We start from the raw sequence: 17226 nt of genomic DNA, 5'->3' as shown, positions 1-17226 counted from the left end.
GGTCTGACTCCTCATCTTGGCTTCAGAGTTTGCCGGGTGGGGGGGGGCGGGCCCCCCGTTTTGCGGGGAAAGATATCAGGGGGGGAAAGGGAGAAGAAGACAGCTCCAAATGTGAGTCAGAGGCCTGCGAAGTAGCCCGTAGGGGGACAGGCTTGCACTGAATCACAGGTTCTAAGCTGGGGCTGAAGGGCACAGACGATCCTGCCTCATAGCACTCAGGGGGCCTCTCTCTGCTGGGTTTTCGGCAGTGAGCATATGCCATGGGCAACAGAACATTTAAGACTGTTCTACAGTGGTGCTGTAATGGCCTCGGGTAGCATTCAGGCCTGAAGTTGATACTGTTTTCCTTCTCTTGTAGCCGAGTCATCCTGCCTGTGTCTGTAGATGAGGTAAGTTTTTTTTTTCCTTTTTATTCATAGTTTCTTTTTATTCATATAATTGCTTGCGACCATTAGCTACGTTGGGCTACAAGTGGCCCACCCTCTTGGTGTGGTTTTCATGGTTGTTCTAACTTAGAGATACTCAGTATCTGATGAGAATTTTCCTAGTGCCACCTTTAGTCGAAGGAGGGCCCCTATTTTGTATATCTGCAACCTGCCTCAAGCTGTCGGCATGCTAGGTAACTTTGAACGGAGACTTTGGATAGAGACTAAACCAGCCCCTTTTACCTGCTAAGACTGTGCCTGTTGGGGGACATTTTATTGAGGGGACTGAGTGTGTGAGGGGATTTCTGGGCCCTCCAGCACTTGACTGGGAAGCGTGCATGGCCCTCTCTCTGGTTGTGCAACAAACCAGTAGGGCGGGAAATCTCCGAGGCCCTCCCTAGCCATGCTCTAGGTGACCGCTGGGAAGACCAAGGCCCCGAACCCTTTTACGGAGGGCAAGGAATAACAAAGGGGCTTGGCTTGCCCTCTGTCCTTTTATGGTTTTAGGCCCAACGTCCCTGTGTATGGGGATCTGGCAGGACCTGCCCCAAGAAGGTTCATAGGCCATGCTGACTCAGAATCGTGTCTTGGACAGCAGAAAACTGTCATAGAGCCTCCCTTGTTCCATCCTTTCTTTGAATCTCCTCCACTGTCTTCTCCTGTTGCAGCCTGTTCTTTGCACCCCCCAGCTTCTAGCCAGGCTCCAGTCTGGGTGAAGTGTGTCAGCCAGCGCGGTGCCCTCAGTCACTGTCTTTCCTGTGGTGTCAGCATGAAGCTCCTGTGATAACTTACACTCTGTTCCAAATATGAAATGGACCTTTGAAAAATGAAATCAGGCCAACAGAGCCTGCAGCACACTTTAGATGAGACAGATATCCAAGCTTCTTGGACCCAAAGGGGGTGGGTAGGCATCGGCCCCCTAGAGGATCGTCTCCAGTGGTGGGCTGTAATCTGATAAGAGCTGTGGAGACCTGGGGGTGGGAGCCAGAGGTGGTCCTTGAACATGCTCTGGGAGCTCTAGGAAAGGAGCTTGAGAGAAACCAGACTGGGGATGCAGGGCAAAGGGCATGGAAAGGATAGATGCTCCTATCCCTGGAAGCACCTGACGTGTACCTGGGGCCTGGGAACCCTGTGCTTAGGCTGACAGGTGTTGGGCTTGGGGGGCTCCTGTTAACCCACCTCCTTGGGGGTCTTGCCGTCTTTGTGAAAAATAAAAGTGATGATTTTCCAAATCAGGAGGCCAAGCGGGGAGGCTCGGCCTGTCCCTTACCCTGAAACTCAGCTCTTGGGAGTCCAGTAACCCTCTCTTTGCTGTACAGGATGATCCCACCCCCCACCCCCCCCAGTCAGGAAGATGTCCCCCAGGAACTCCGGAGTACCTCAGTGTAGCATTTAGGGGCAAAATGGGTCTTTTCACAGGGAGTATCTTGATGGAACAAGGATGGGAATATTTGTGAGAAGTGTGGCCAACCCGGGAGAGCCAGCACTGTTCAGGAGCACCTATTGGCTACTCTGCAGCAAGGCTGGAGGTGACTTAGGATGGGGCCAAGAGTGGAGAGAAAGAGGAACTCACCTTGAGATCATCTGCAATTGGCAGTTTTTAGCTTGTGATTTTTTTTTTTTTTTTTTTTTTTTTGCAGCATTGAGGAAGTGATGGGGCAGGGTGAACAGAGCCTAAAGTCTAAGCAGAAGCTTGGGAAGTAAGCTCTGCTAAGGATTCATCTGTCCGCCTGGGAATGGTCAGCCTTTTCTTAGCTAGAAACCACTGATGAGAAAGCAAGTACATGGCTTGGGTAGGGTGAAGCAGGTGCTGCTTCTCTAAGATTTTTTGTTTTTAAGTAACCTCTATGGCCTTAGTGTGGGTCTTGAACTTATAACCCCAAGATCAAGAATCCCTTGCTCCACCATCTGAGCCAGCAGGCACCCTGGAGCTGCTTTTCTCATGGCTTAAACCTTAGTTCCAGAGATCAGAAAATCTTGAATGGGGAAGCCAAAGAAGAAACCAGTAATGATCAACCTTTTCAGTCTTTATCAATAGACCCATCATGACTCATGGTTCCCATGGGAACAGCCCAGCATCATGTGACTGTTGGATTTACTTCCTAATTGGAGGCCTTGATTTGAGGCCCTCGTGGCTTTCTTTCCTTTTTTTTTTTAAAGTTTATTTATTTATGTAAGTGATCTGTATAGCCAACGTGGAGCTTAACTCAAGGCCTCAGGATCAAGAATTGCATGCTCTTGTGACTGAGCCAGCCAGGCACCCTTCCTCAGGGCTTTCTGTTGTAAGTTGGGAAAGAGAAGAAGGAGAAAAGAGAAGGCCATGTCTTTATAACGATCCTGATGGTGTGAATCAATATTTTGGGGCGGAATTAGCTTCTATCTGGCCAGAGCCTTTGGGTTAACACTGCACAGGGTTTCTAGGCCTTCTGCGGAGAAAGCCCTGGACGTTTGACAAGGGTGTGTCCACCGGTGGTTCCTGGCTTAGATAGGCCCACCCTCTTCCCTGTGGGCAGGGCTGTTTTACTTCCCATTTCCAGAAATGCATGTTACCATCCGCCTGTGGTACCTGGCCTGACACAGTCATGTGGATGGGGCCAACGGCTGTGCTGTTTTTCATGATAATATTGCCTGTCAGTGTTTCAGGCCCACCCACTGCATGTTCCTGGGCTCCCACTGCCAGGTTGCCTAAGTGGTAGAGTCTGTTTTCCTTAGCTGAGTGTCTTAGTTCTTTGGGACAAGGGCAGGCCTCATTGTCCTAGGCCTGAGGAGGCTGGAATCCTCAGATGGATAAGGGTTTTTTATCTGATTTAATGGTCTGCCCGCCACCCCCACCCCCATCTGAGTGTGGCTGCTTTCCGCTTTCCCAAGGTGTGGCGCCACTTTGCCAAAGGGAACCCTCTGGCATGAAAAGTGTCCCTCACTTGTAGCTTCTGAAGGCCAGTCTTACTTAACCCCTTTGGATTAACAGAACCGGCCTTCACTTGTCTCATTGGGATTAAAGGATCAGAATATCAAGAGAGATTAAAGGGGGAAGATGCCGGCCCAACAGACTGATCCTCTTAGAGCCTGCCCTCTGGTTCCTGTATCTGATGAGGAACCAAATGAAGGGGATTAGTGTCTGCGTGGGGGCCCCTCCCCAAGCAGCGCCACCAGCCAACAGCCCTGTCCCCTCCACCAGGCCCTTTCTTCAGCCTGTCCTTCAGGATTGCTGAGTCAGTGGTTAGATGTTATTATGACTCTTCTCTGAAACAATTAATGCTCCTTCTTAGGAACCCCTGTTTTAGCCCAACCCGGACCCACTTGAGGGGGTGGACTTGGAAAGGCACAGAGACAGCTTGGTGTTCCACGGGGGCATTGAGGCAGCACTGATGTTGTTCAGGATTAGCAAGGTCAAGGCGACTGGCTCTGTCCCAGATGTTTCTCTCTATGGGATTAACTGAGCCTTGATCACTTGCTTGGGCCTTTCTTTGGCATTTTATACTGGGTTTTTACTTTGGAAGTTAGGCCTCTAGGCGTTTGTCCTAGTGTGCTGCCTCCCCCAGACTCTGCCCAGAAATTTCCCTGCAGTGCTTCATTCTGAAGCTGCCTGGTAGAGCGGGCTTCCAAGTTTGAGGGGAAGTAGCCCTGGAAGCTGCCTCTGCTCCTTGCTGTTGCCGGGAGTGGGTTAAGTGGCAGCTGCTCAGAGACGCAGCCTCTCTCTTTTAATCTCCAAGGGAGGGAACCCCTTGTCTGTCTCTCCTGGGCGTAGCAGGAGTCTGGGGAGCAACGTAGAGGGTGAGGAAAACCTTTATACCTGCAGTGTGATTACGTACCTTTTTTTCTCATCCTCCCTGAATAGTTGTTCCTGGTGGCACTGGCAGTAAGAGGGAAAATGCATCCTCCAGTATAGACATAACTTCCTGCATTAACTACTGCCATTCGTTCTTTTTGCCTTATTTTTCCCTCCAAACAGCTTCACTCAGAAGGTTGCAGAAGGGCCAGGTCTGGGCAATGCCCAGGTCACTGGCCGTAACACTGGGTTGTCCTGAGGGGGTCAGAGGAGGCCAGTAACCTTGACTGGTGACTTGATAGGGTGGCAGATGACCAAATAAAGGAAAACCAGGTTCTTGCCATCTAGTAAAGGCACACACCGTGGGGTCGGAATCTCTGTCATCCAGTATGGGAAGCAGGCCACTTGCCCCAGCGCTACCAGGAATCTGGAAAGCATCAGGAGGTTTGGTCGCCTGTAAAACTGTTCTCTGAGCTGCTGGCAGGGTGACGAGCTGCCCGACACTGGAGAAAAAACAGGTAGATGAGTCAGTTTACAGCAGAGGTTGTGGACTTCTCAGAGCACTGGGGCAACTTTCTTTGAAAAGAAGTCCTTTGTTAGGATCTGTTTGAATGAATGGGGTGAAGAGATTCTAGCGGCCGACCCAGATCTGGTTTTAGGGTCTTACTACCAGAGGCAGGTTCAGGGAAGAAGCTGCCTTGGACTCTGTAATCTGGTTCCTGGATAGTGGTGTGAAGTTAAGTTTATTTACCTGGCTCCTTCAGCCTTGCTGGAAGATGGGAAAATGGGAAGCATGAAACGAAACACATCTGATAGCTAAAGAGAGGCCACGGAGCAGCGTTCTTAGTCGCTGTGAGTGGATTTGGGCAAGGTCCCAGTGGAACTGCAGAATGAGGTCCTGGATGCAGGGGAATCCCAGAGTGATCTCACTGGACAGTTCCTGGCAACTGGACTCTGTGCGCTTGTCAAGAAGACTGCACTGACAAGGACTCCTGTCTCTCTGTTCCTCTAGTACCAAGTAGGGCAGCTGTATTCTGTGGCCGAGGCCAGTAAAAACGAAACGGGTGGTGGTGAAGGCGTGGAGGTCCTGGTGAACGAGCCCTACGAGAAGGATGGCGAGAAAGGCCAGTACACACACAAGATCTACCACCTACAGAGGTATGTGGCCGAGCAGCAGGGCCGGGAGGCAGGCAGGGATCGAAACAGAGATAGTGGATCACTGGGGTTTTTTTCCGGGTTCTCGGCTGGTTACGCGGGTTGCTTCACCTGTGAGAGTGGGTGTAAAGGACACTTCTTTGCTCGTTTAAAGGTTTTTTAGTTTATTTTTAATTTATTTTTTGGATTTTTTTTTTTTTTTAATACTTTCCCCGCCAGGTTCCTCGTCCCTAGAGGTGGTAGTGTTTAGTTTCTTGGAGGCTGTTCCATGGTCTGTGAGTATAGGGGTGTGTGTGTGTGTGTGTGTGTGTGTGTGTGTGTGTGTATGGGTGTTCCATTTCCTTTATTGTTCTCTCATCCATGGGATCGAACTATACGCACGGATCTGGACTTGGCGCTTTTGTTACTTGTCATATCATAGCTGTCTTTGGCTGTCAGCATATTCTACCCTGTTCTTTTAGAGAGCACAGTGCTATGTCATACAGATGTGCTATAGTCTGCTTCACCAGTCCTCCCCTGCTGGACGGACGGTCATCCTTGCCAGATGTTACACAGATCTTTTGCTGCACTTATGTGTATAAATCTATAGTACATGCTCCTAAAAGTGAAATTGGGGGCAGGTAGTATTTTAAATTCTGATACTGGGGAGTTGGTTACTAGAGAACTTGAAGCACCTCTTTTTGGATCAAAGGCATACGTATTTAATTAAAAGAAATTTTTTTTAATGTTTACTTATTTTTGAGAGAGAGAGAGAGACAGGGTGTGAGCTGGGGAGGGGCAGAGAGAGGGAAACCCAGAATCCGAAACAGGCTCCAGGCTCTGAGCTGTCAGCACAGAGCCCGAAGCAGGGCTCGATCCCACGCACTGTGAGATCATGACCTGAGCCGAAGTCGGACGCTTAACCGACTGAGCCACCCAGGTGCCCCAAAGACATAAGTAAACGTGAGTCTGAGGGGTACCTGGGTGGCTCAGTGGGTTAAGCGCCAGACTTAGCTCAGGTCATGATCTCACAGTGCATGGGTTTGAGCCCTGTGTCCAAATTTATGCTGACAGCTCAGAGCTTGGAGCCTGCTTCTGATTCTGGGTCTCCCTCTGTCTGCCCCTCCCCAGCTTACATGCTGTCTGTCTCTCTCTCAAAACTAAATAAACATTAAAAAAATAAATAAAAATAAAAGTGAGTCTTATTTGTATACCAAAATCCATAGCAAATCACATAGATTTGCTGAATCATATATTTCAGTAAACAGTCATATTTCAGTAAACTCTAGGCTGACCCAAAGGGCACTGAAAGCCATGGTAAACATACACCAGCTTGAATGGAAGTTGAACAAAGCTAGTTTTAGAAACTATCCAGTACTGGAAAAAATAAATCTTATCTATGCCTTTTTTCCCCCCCAAATCTATGTTTTTTAACTGTGGTAAAATACACAAAACACAAAATTCACCATTTTTAAGTTCAGTGGCAATAAGTACATTTACATTGCCATGTAACATAAACCGGAATCTTCATTTCCAGTCGCTGAACTGACTAGACATGAAATCAATTTCATTTTCGTCTGGTGAAATCCCTGACTTAATGTGGTCTGATGCTCTGGAGATGTAAAAGTGCTAGCCCAGAGCGGTCCAGGGTTTTGTGAGTGCTGGAACCAGGAAGAGAGCAACACTGTAAAGTGGGGAAATCTTGCCATGATCCCATTTCCTTGCCGTTGTCTTCTTTCTCCTCCATGTCTCCTCTTCGTCTTCTTCCATCCCTACTCAGTTGACTGCCAACCAATCCTTACTGAGCCATTCGCCGTTGGTTAGAATAAGGCTCAGGATATGCCTTCCCCATAGCGTCTCTGTGTTTTCCTAAAGAGGACTTTGCAGAGATAGTGAGGTTGGGAGAAGAGACCAGCTGGTTTCTTACGACTCAGTTGGTCCAACCAAAGTGTCAGAGGGGAGATCTGTACATGTGGAGGGTGGGACATGTCTTACTCTCTTCCTTAAAAGAGAGGGGGTAAACTTTGGGCTGCCACCACCACTCTTGACTTAACTTCAACTGCAAAAACCAGGTGGAAACCAACAGTGCTGAATCCCGTGACCGCCTTCCCTCATGAGGATCAAAGCCTTCCTGTCAGCCGTCTGGTTGCCCTGGTCAGAAATATGGGCTGCCCACTACCTTCTTCCTCGTCCCTCATGTCACATCAAGTCCTTTTGACTCCATCTCCTTAGTACCTCCAGCATTTCCATTGCCTTCCATCATCTCTTGCCAGCCATCATCATTTCTTACTACAGCGCCTCCTAACTGTTCTCCCTGCTTTCCATTTCTCTGCTTCCAGTGTTCTGTCCAAAGATAGATCTATTGCTCCCCAGCTTAAAAGTTCTGGATGGGGACACCTAGGTGGCTCAGTTGGTTGAGCGTCCAACTTTGGCTCAGGTCATGATCTCACAGATTGTGAGTTCGAGCCCCATATTGGGCTCACTGTTGTTAACCTGTCAGCACAGAGCCCACTTTGGATTCTCTGTCCCCCTCTCTCTGTCCCTCCCCTGCTTGTGCTCTCCAAAAAATAAATAAATAAATTACAAAAAAAAAAAAAAAAAAAAAAAGGGTTCTGGATGGCTTCCCTATGCCCGAAAGTATGGATAAAGTCCATACTCCTTGATGTAACTTACAAGATCTTTTATGACCAGATTTTGCATCTTTTCTTTTCTTTTCTTTTTCATGTTTATTTATTTTTGAAGAGACAGAGACAGAGCATGAGTTGGGGAGGGGCAGAGAGAGAGGGAGACAGAGAATCCCAAACAGGCTCCAGACTCTGAGCTGTCAGCACAGAGCCTGACGTGGGGCTCGAACTCATGAACCGTGGGATCATGACCTGAGCCGAAGTCGGCCGCTCAACCGACTGAGCCACCCAGGCACCCCATCATGTTTTCTTATATTTCCTGCCTCATACCTTATACCAGCTACTCCAATCTTCTCTTTCTCCTACCTTTTCTAACCTCACTTCTGACCTTTCTAGCTCAGTCCTACTCACACTCTATTCTGTGTTCGTGTAATTCTTATTTTCTCTGAGGAGCCTCCCCATGTCCCATGCCTCCCACATCGTGTTCTCCCCGCGCTCTGTCCCCCCAGAGCCCTGGGCTCACCCGTTATGGCATAGACACGTACAGTGCCGTCCTCTGCCTGGTTTGCTGGACTCCCTACTCGCACGTAAGCTCCATAAAGTCAGGAGCCATGTCTGTGTGGTTTCTGTATGTGTCCTGGTGCCTGGCACACAGGAGTATTTCCCTGAATGAGTGTGTCAGTGAGTGAATGAATCTCAGAGGGTTGCTGAGTGCCTGAATCAGCTCTCTGCTGGACTTAGCTCTTTTGTCTTAGGCCCAGGCTCTAAAGCTGATGAGATCGTTGGAGCCTCTAAAGACTACATTGATTACCAGCTAAAAACGAAGGCAGAGGAACATATGCACCTTTAAAAACAAACAGACAAACAAACAAAAATGGGCTCATACTGTACCTGCTGTTCTGTAACCTGAGATAAAATGAATTGATGAAATGTTTTGTCCTGGGAGTCAGATGGCCCTGAGGCCCTTCTGGCCTCCCAGAACTGACGCAGCAGATCAGATTATCTTGGATCCCATATTCCAAGTTCATCAGCCTGTCAGTCACTCTGGCCCATAAGCCTAGACGGGTCAACTCTTGGAGTTATCACATCCTTGCAGGGTGTAGTATAATGCCCTGGGCCAGGTGAGCTAAAAAAAATGGGTAATGATAATGTAAGGACTGCCAAGCCGTGGCAGGTAGCCCAGGGTCCCACCTGCTGTCCTGTTCTGATGGGTGGTGAGGTACTGGGGTGAGTAGTGGGTAGATGTTAGTAGCCAGCCGAGCCTAGGCGTCAGGCTCTGACAGGTGGCCTCACACACACAAGAGTAACCTGCTTATCTCATGGAAATTTGCTCGTCAACCCCACTGAAGAAGCTGGGGCTGTGGCCTGAAGAATGTGATATAAAAGCCCACTGTCTTTTCTCCTCTCCATTTTTCTTCACAATCCCTTTTTCTTACCACAGCAAAGTGCCCACGTTTGTTCGAATGCTAGCCCCAGAGGGAGCCCTGAATATACATGAAAAGGCATGGAATGCCTACCCTTACTGCAGAACTGGTAAGTGCAGACCTGGCCAGAAGCTGGAGTTTGAGCCCCAAGGTGGACCGAGGGTGTGGTCAGGTAGGCCCAGGGGTGGCAGTGAATTAGGGTTTGGGGTCATACCTTCATTTGCCAGATTAAGCCAGTGAAAGGATGAGCCTGGGGACTCCCTCCGGGCTGGTGGTGAGCATCCGTGCTGTCTAGTACATTTTGGCAGCCAGCTGGGTGGGAACCACCAAGGAGTCACAGCCTGGATGGCATAGAACCAGTCCGCCTTGGTTGGGATGGTATAAATTGTTCATTTTTTACTCAGGACATTTCCCCTATCGCTATGTAGTCTACTGTTTTTTAAATTTGTAATGTCTGAATAGTATTTTATTCTGTGAGGGTACTGTGATCTTTTTAAACCACTCCCTTATTGTTAGACACTGAAATTTCCAGTTAAATATAACATATTTGGGTTTGGCTTGAAAAACAGCTTTGAGTCTGAGGAACTCTTGAGGGAGGCAGTCGTAGGAAAGGACCTATAAGGTGACCTTCTTGCCCTGGGGGAGGGTCAAGCCTGTGTGTGTGTGTGTGTGTGTGTGTGTGTGTGTGTGTGTGTGTCTGTATTATATAGATGTGTATAGAATCTATATACACATAGAATATACGTGCTAAGAGCCCTGAATTAAAGGCTTACACAAAATCAGCATGTTCTGTATTCAAGGTATGAGTAGGGGTGGAATTATTGTCTTAATCTTGGCTATCTGGAGTTTCTGGGAAGGAAAGACTTGTACCTCCACAGAGAACTTTCTCTTCTAGACATTCTGGGATTCCTGTTGTGTAATTCAGACTCTTAGCATTCTAGGATTCTTAGGTCTTGAAGGCTCTTTAAGAGTAGAACTCTTGGAGGACCGAAGCCAGTACTGATCCAAATCTTGGAGGGGGGTGGGGGGTGTCCTTAGAGGTCCCCTGGAATTTGACTGTGAGTTAGTTGAGTGGCCTTTCCCCTGGCCAACCTGCATTTGTTGGCATAGACAGTCTGGCTGTGGGGCCCTCCTGCCAGCCTCTACTTACGTGTAGAGTTAACACCTGTCTCATTTGTTGGAACCCGGCACACCCTAAAGATTGTATCTGATGAGGATGTTCCACCCATGGAGTCCTTATCCTGTGGACTTTGGGAGTGACTAAAGGCTAGAGCACAGAGTCATTGCTCTCTCCAACCCTCAGTGGCCCTACAGAGGTTCAAGAACTTTGTTTCAGGCGATGGACAATCTTCGGTAGAACCCGGGATGTGTAACACTTAGAGTTTTATTGCAGTAGCTGACAGTGCAAATACCACAACTCCCTAAACAGTGCAGGGCATAAAATTGTTAAATTCTTGGAAAAGAGGCATGCACACACTTTCTTAAAAGACACTGCCCACTGTGGCTGGGTGTGTCTGGCCTAGGGTCAAAGGTGAATTTTCTTTATGTCCAAGAGAATTGCATGGAGCATGCATCATAAAAACCTTAACCAACATGGCATAACAGTGATAAACAGATAATGTGGACTCTTTCATGCCTGGGTCAGTGTTCTGCGTACAGAGCTTGTGTTGACTCAGAGACGCCTCTGTCCTCTGAGTAATTCTGGGGAGAGTGTGCTACAGCTGACACGGGCATTTTTCTAGATGCCAAGTGTCCATTCACATATTGTCCTGATCCTTAGCAAAAAAAAAAAAAAAAAAAGAAGAAGAAGAATGTAATTTCTAAATATTCCATGAAGAGAAAAGGAGGGAGTTAGGGGAGTAAGGTTGGTTTCTTCAGTGGGTGCTGGTCTCATAGCCAGAACTCTCCATCATACGGAACGAATATGTTGAATCTTAGATCTGCTTAGTTAGACATTGTTTTTTGAAATTCAGAGATAGAAATAAGGAGCCAGAAATACTGGCCAGTTCTCTCTGGTAGGAGAAAGATCAATAGTTCAAACCCCTTAGCCTGGCTGAAGTAAAGTTTTAGGTGAGAATGGATAAAGGAGCATAGGGTGTCTTTTAGAAGGCTCTACCCCTGCTCTGAGTGGAATGAAAACGGATTTGTGATGCTCTCTTCACTGTCCGCTCTTTCCGTCCTCTGACCTTGTTTCTCTCTGTTTCTTTCCTCCTGTTGCTGATAAGGAGGGGGTAAGAGGGGGCTTGGCCTGTGATTGAAAGTAGGAAGAGGGAAATAAATGTTTCTCCTCTTGCCTCTCCTTCTAACCTTAACCCGGGCCTGAACACGGTCTCGGTAAGCCATGGTTTTAAAGTACCTGATAAGTCTTATTTGGAGAGCCGCATTTCCCAACTGCAAAGGGCTTCCCGAGACTCTTCCAGTATAGCTAGTGTTGCGGTTTGAAGAAAAGGGTCTGTTCTGAATGCAGAGGTGTTTGGAGGGACAGGGAGGACTAGAGAAGATTGGGGGAGCTTGTTTGGTAACCTGAGTTGACATTAAAGGCCAGGGAGGGTCATCACCCTCGTAGGTTCAGAAACCTAGTTTGTCAGAACTGAGTGGATCCTTTTCTCAGCGTCTCAGAAAGACTAACGCATGAGAACCCCAAATGCTGATATATTAAGTTGTATTGAAATACAGAATTAACTAATGACACCGGGTATTCCTGTTTGCTGACTAGAGTGTTCTTTCCTTGAGGACCCCTCTACATGGGAAACCAGTGCTTACTCAGTACGCCAACACGCGGTAGAAATGTCCATTTGCTTAAGTGATTGGACTCTCGTGTCCATTGATGAGCATATTCTGTCCCCACGGAGGCCTGGCTACTAGAACATTGCTTGGAGTACACGGATTCAGGATCAGGTAGTTAGTTGGAGAACCTTAGTGGCTCGTGTCGTCAAACCAGCCCCGACTGACACCGCTGTCTCCACTGTAGAGACGGGGCTGACTAGATGTGCCCTGGAATTACTGCCACCGGTATAACACAGGAGAATTTCTGCCAAACGGGCCTCTTTGGCCTCCCGCTCAGTGGATATCATACCTATCATTTCCTTTTTTGTGAACTGATTTCCTTCAAGCTGATAACAGGACAGGCCACGTAGTTAATAATCTTAACCGGGTGCTTTCTTGCAAGTATCTTTCATCGGACTCAGGGAAATTACTAGTAGTCTCTTGGATTGTTTCTATACAAGGTGGGCCTTCTCTGTTATATTTCAGCGTTTCCTCATTTTAATCTCAGGGGTAACCTCAGTTTCAGTTTTGGAGTTATGGAGTTTGACTGTTAGCCCCATAAGCTGTCCAATATGGCCGTGTGACATACATCAGAACCTGAGATAGCTCCTAAATTCAGAGGGTACACAGTGACCTGGGCTGTTGTCAGGAGGAGAGCTAGTTTGTTCCCCAGTGACATTAGAGCTGCAGCCATTTTCTCTGGTAAATAATTGATCCGTGCTCTCCGAAGGGGTCTCATTACAATGAGCAGGAGTATAGAGGGCGCGAGATTTGGTTACAGTGACAGGAAGCGTGCAGAAGGCCGACAGACAGTGTCTGGCCGCAAGCGCCCTCTGTGCCCCGGGAGGCGGTGGGAGGTGACGCTCTGATGGCAGAGTGCTGGGTCTCAGAGGGCTTCAGCTCCTCAGAGCCGGCCCCCTTCCTTGCGCAGCTGGGAAGAATCCATTCCAGATTTGGTCTTTTGGGATTTTTGTATGAGTGAACCTTGAGGGTTGGTACATTTGAAGCGCCAGATGCACTCACGGGGCTTGAAGGGTGACCATGGCATAAGCCCCAGGGAGTGGAGAACTTTTTACTACCATGGTCCCTGGGGGTGAGGGGCAGATATTTATTGATCCTCATTAATCTTTTTCTCTCTTCTTTCCATGTCCTTGCCTTGGAGCAGTTATTACGGTAAGAATTTCCGAGGAGGGAGTGGAATTGCAGATGATTTATAAGAAAAGAGGAAATTAAAATATCACTACACTGGTGGTTCCTGGGTGTTCCTCTCTGTCAGGAGACATGGTGCTGTTGAGGCTTAATCCTTTCGCTCCTAATGAGGAATTTGTTAATTGGGAAAGTGGCCTCTTGCCGTAAGCTGCATTGGCATGTGGCTTTGTAGGTCCGGCAGTGAGGACCACGGGTCTCACGTGTACAGGATGACCCGAGGCTCTCTCCCGCCCTCCCCACGTCATGCCTTCTCAGGGTTTACAAAACCTCAGTTCAGCTGACTGATCGTGGCTTTCCCACGTGCGCACCTGTGGACCCCAGGCGGCACTGCCTGTTGGCAAAATTGTGAAGGCAACGGGGTGTCTTTTCCACGTCCGCCCCCCCATCATCACCCCTTCTCTTCACCCTTGGACACCACATCCGGGTGTCCGTCCCTGCTGCTCAGAGGAGGCGGCTTCTGCCCACCTCATGCCCGCTGAGGAGTTCGGGGTTAATGCGTGCCTCCTCCAAGTAGCACCATGTTTTAAACAGCATCAAGGGAGGAAGCACCAAGGGTTCATTTGCTGAGAAGAGAACTTCAGGCCTCGGCAAAAGTCTGGCTGGCGGATGGGGCGCCGGTGAACATTTGGTTGGTTAGGAATATTCCTTCTCACATTAACCATTGGCACCCTGTGCTTAAAGCAGGATGACTGAGTTGTTAATTACATGGATTTTGAAGTCAGACCAATGTGGTTTTAAGGCCCAGCTCTGTCGGTGTCCCCGTGGCCTTGGACAAGTCACCTCCCCGCTTTGAACTTCGCTTTCCTCGTCTGTAAAATGAGGGTGATAGTACTATAGTCCTTGCAGACTGGGATAAGGAGTGAACAAGATAACATGCCCCTAGCATGTTGTGGGCGCCTCGTCAAGTTGGCTGTTACTGTAAGACAAGCTGGAGTCTCTCAACCGCCCGCGAGCAGTAATGGGAGATAGTTACTCTCCACCTTTGAGGCTGGTGACCGTAAGGTGTTTTCCCCCTTCCAGAATGAATACATGAAAGAAGACTTTCTGATTAAAATTGAAACCTGGCACAAACCAGATCTTGGCACCCAGGAGAATGTAAGTAGCACTTCCCAAGAGCCCAAGGACTTGCAGGCTGCAGAGTGGCGTTTGAGGTTCTGCCCAGAGCTTCTCCTTCACTGCCTTCCCCGTGGTCCCATTTTCCCTGGCCATGAAGGCAACAGCCTGTACCTAGACCCTTTCTACCAGCATGGGATTGCTCTAATTTGCCAAACATGATCTCCAAGACTCCTTTTTTCTTTTTTTTTTTAAATTTTTTAAATGTTTTTCTTTTATTTTTTGAGTCAGAGAGAGGGAAAGAGAGAGCACAAGTTGGGGAAGGGCAGACAGAGAGGGAGACACAGAATCCAAAGCAGGCTCCAGGCTCCGAATTGTCAGCCCAGAGCCTGATGCAGGGCTCAAACTCACGAACCATGAGGTCATGACCTGAGCCGAAGTCAGACGCTTAACTGACTGAGCCACCCAGGCGCCCCTCCAAGACTCCTTATAGGGCCTTCTCGTAGAGCTGAGATTGGTCTAAAATGCAACGCTTGGCACAGAGGAATTGTATTTTTAAACCACGAAGATTATAGGGGCGCCTGGGTGGCTCATTTGGTTAAGCAACTGACTCTTGATTTGGGCTCAGGTTGTAATCTTGCAGTTTGTGAGATCGAGCCCTGCATCGGGCTTGAGCTGACAGCTTGGAGCCTGCTTGGAGTTCTTTCTCTGCCCCTCCCCTGCTCATATGTTGTCCCTCTCCCTCTCTCTCCAAATAAATATTTAAAAGATAAAGAGAATATTCTCTCTCCTCTCTCTCTCTCTCTCTCTCCTCTCTCTCTCTCTCTCTCTCGCTCCCTCCCTTGCTTGTTCTCTCTCTCACAAAATAAGTAAATAAACATTTTTTAAAAAGGTGGGGTGGCACCTGGGTGGCTCAGTCAGTTAAGCATCTGACTCTTGATTTCGGCTCAGGTCATGATCTCACAGTTTGTGAATTCAAGCCCCGCATCGTGCTCTGTGCTGACAGTGCGGAGTCTGCTTGGAATTCTCTGTCTCTTCTCTTCTCTCTCTCTGTCTCTCTGTCTCTCTCCCTCCCTCTCTCTCTCCTCCTCCCCCTCCCCCCTGCTTGTCCATGCTCTCTCTCTCTCTCAAAATAAAATAAATATTTTTTTAAAAATTTTTTTTAACGTTTATTTATTTTTGAGACAGAGGGAGACAGAGCATGAATGGGGGAGGGTCAGAGAGAGGGAGACACAGAATCTGAAACAGGCTCCAGGCTCTGAGCGGTCAGCACAGAGCCCGACGCGGGGCTCGAACTCACGGAGTGTGAGATCGTGACCTGAGCTGAAGTCGGCCGCTTAACCGACTGAGCCACCCAGGCGCCCCAAAATAAAATAAATATTTTTAAAAAATAAAACATGTTCACATAAAAACTTAAAAAAAAAACCAATAGAGAACAGTCTTCAAGGTAGACTGTTCAGTGAAAAAAAAAGCATGATGCAAAACTGTGTATTTGTGTTACCATTTTTTGTTAAAAGAAAAATCTCTCTACATGGATGTTTGTGCATAGAATCTGGTGGTGGTGGTGTTACTCAGGAGGGGACTGGAAGATAAGCAAGAGAAAGTTTTTTAAAAGCATCAAAGTAAGCAGTATAGGGGCACCTGGGTGACTCAGTTAAGCGTCCGACTTTTGATTTTGGCTCAGGTCATGATCTCTGATTTGTAAGTTTTGAGTTTGAGCCCTACATCAGGCTCTGTGCTGGTAGCGTGGAGCCTGCTTGGGATTCCCTCCCTCTCTCTCTCCCTCTCCCTCTCTTTCTGCCCCTCCACTTCTCATTCTCTCTCTCTCTCTCTCTCTCTCTCTCTCTCTCTCTCTCTCAAAAATAAATAAATAAGCATTAAAAAAAAAAAAAAACAGTATATGGCTAAACAGGGAACAAGTCCACAAGTGTTTGTAGTCTTTATAAAGGGGAACATACAGAAATAATGTTAGTGCTGTAAGTAGCCCTGTGTGTTCTGGCCTGCTGAAATCAGAGTGTTACTTCTCTCTTGTATATCTACTTAAAATCCTTCTCTTGTTCCTTTGGATAATTTTGTCTATAATTCCTTACTGGTAGGAATTGCACATCGATGACTACAGGAATAGCTGTTCCTAGGTGTTCATTCTGTTGTAATATTTATTTATTTTTGAGAGAGAGAGAGAGAGAGCATGAGCAGGGGAGGAACAGAGAGAGAAGGAGACACAGAATCTGAAGCAAGCTCCAGGCTCTGAGCTGTCAGCACAGAGCCCGATGCGGGGCTCGAACCCATGAACTGGGAGATCATGGCCTGAGCCGAAGTCAGATGGATGCTTAACCAACTGAGCCACCCAGGCGCCCCCTAGGTGTTCATTCTGGATAAAGGGTGCTTTGTAGTTGACAAAACCTACACAGTGGTCCTTGTTCCTACAGGTGCACAAACTGGAGCCTGAGGCCTGGAAACACGTGGAAGCCATATATATAGACATTGCAGATCGAAGCCAAGTACTTAGCAAGGTAGGAACTGGTTAGCGACGTGGGTAGCCTTTGAGGTGCAGAAATGACTTCCAAGTGTCAGAGAAACCAGGGAACCGTACCCAACTTGGCTCAAAGGGAAGTTCTGTCTCAGCTATTGCTTATTTTATTTTTGTAAAGTGGTGTTAAGAATTCTCCTATCTTGACTTGGGGATTCCACCAGGAAGATAGTGGCCCGGATGTATGTGTCCTGTTTAGCCTCTGCGAATTATCACCGGACAGTGTAGGTGCTGAGGATAATTTGCTCAGCTGAAATGACACTTAGCCTGAAACTAGTTTTCAAATTAATGT

General features: G+C 48.0%; 1 protein-coding gene and 1 long non-coding RNA gene across 2 annotated transcripts in view; one reads left to right on the top strand and one right to left on the bottom strand.

Annotated features, from left to right (window-relative positions):
- LOC121017307 (uncharacterized) overlaps window positions 1-4125 on the bottom strand; it is an 18925-nt gene extending 14800 nt beyond the window's left edge. The window contains exons 1-2 of the long non-coding RNA XR_005784716.1: window positions 4113-4125; window positions 2350-2356 (exon numbers count right to left, since the gene is read on the bottom strand). This is a non-coding gene — a long non-coding RNA (uncharacterized LOC121017307). The remainder of the gene's footprint in view (window positions 1-2349; window positions 2357-4112) is intronic.
- The window catches only part of PITPNA (phosphatidylinositol transfer protein alpha), a 40503-nt gene that overhangs the window by 3778 nt on the left and 19499 nt on the right, over window positions 1-17226 (top strand). The window contains exons 2-7 of the mRNA XM_040455489.1: window positions 359-389; window positions 5207-5352; window positions 9394-9485; window positions 13308-13315; window positions 14372-14446; window positions 16834-16917. Of these exons, the coding sequence (XP_040311423.1) occupies window positions 359-389; window positions 5207-5352; window positions 9394-9485; window positions 13308-13315; window positions 14372-14446; window positions 16834-16917 (436 nt within the window). The remainder of the gene's footprint in view (window positions 1-358; window positions 390-5206; window positions 5353-9393; window positions 9486-13307; window positions 13316-14371; window positions 14447-16833; window positions 16918-17226) is intronic.

The sequence above is a fragment of the Herpailurus yagouaroundi genome, unplaced genomic scaffold (genome assembly GCF_014898765.1).
Source record: "Herpailurus yagouaroundi ecotype Mexico unplaced genomic scaffold, PumYag 215, whole genome shotgun sequence".
NCBI classification, from domain to species: domain Eukaryota; kingdom Metazoa; phylum Chordata; class Mammalia; order Carnivora; family Felidae; genus Herpailurus; species Herpailurus yagouaroundi.
The sequence above is the reverse complement of the archived record's forward strand: the minus strand, read 5'-3'. Positions and strand labels throughout refer to the sequence as shown.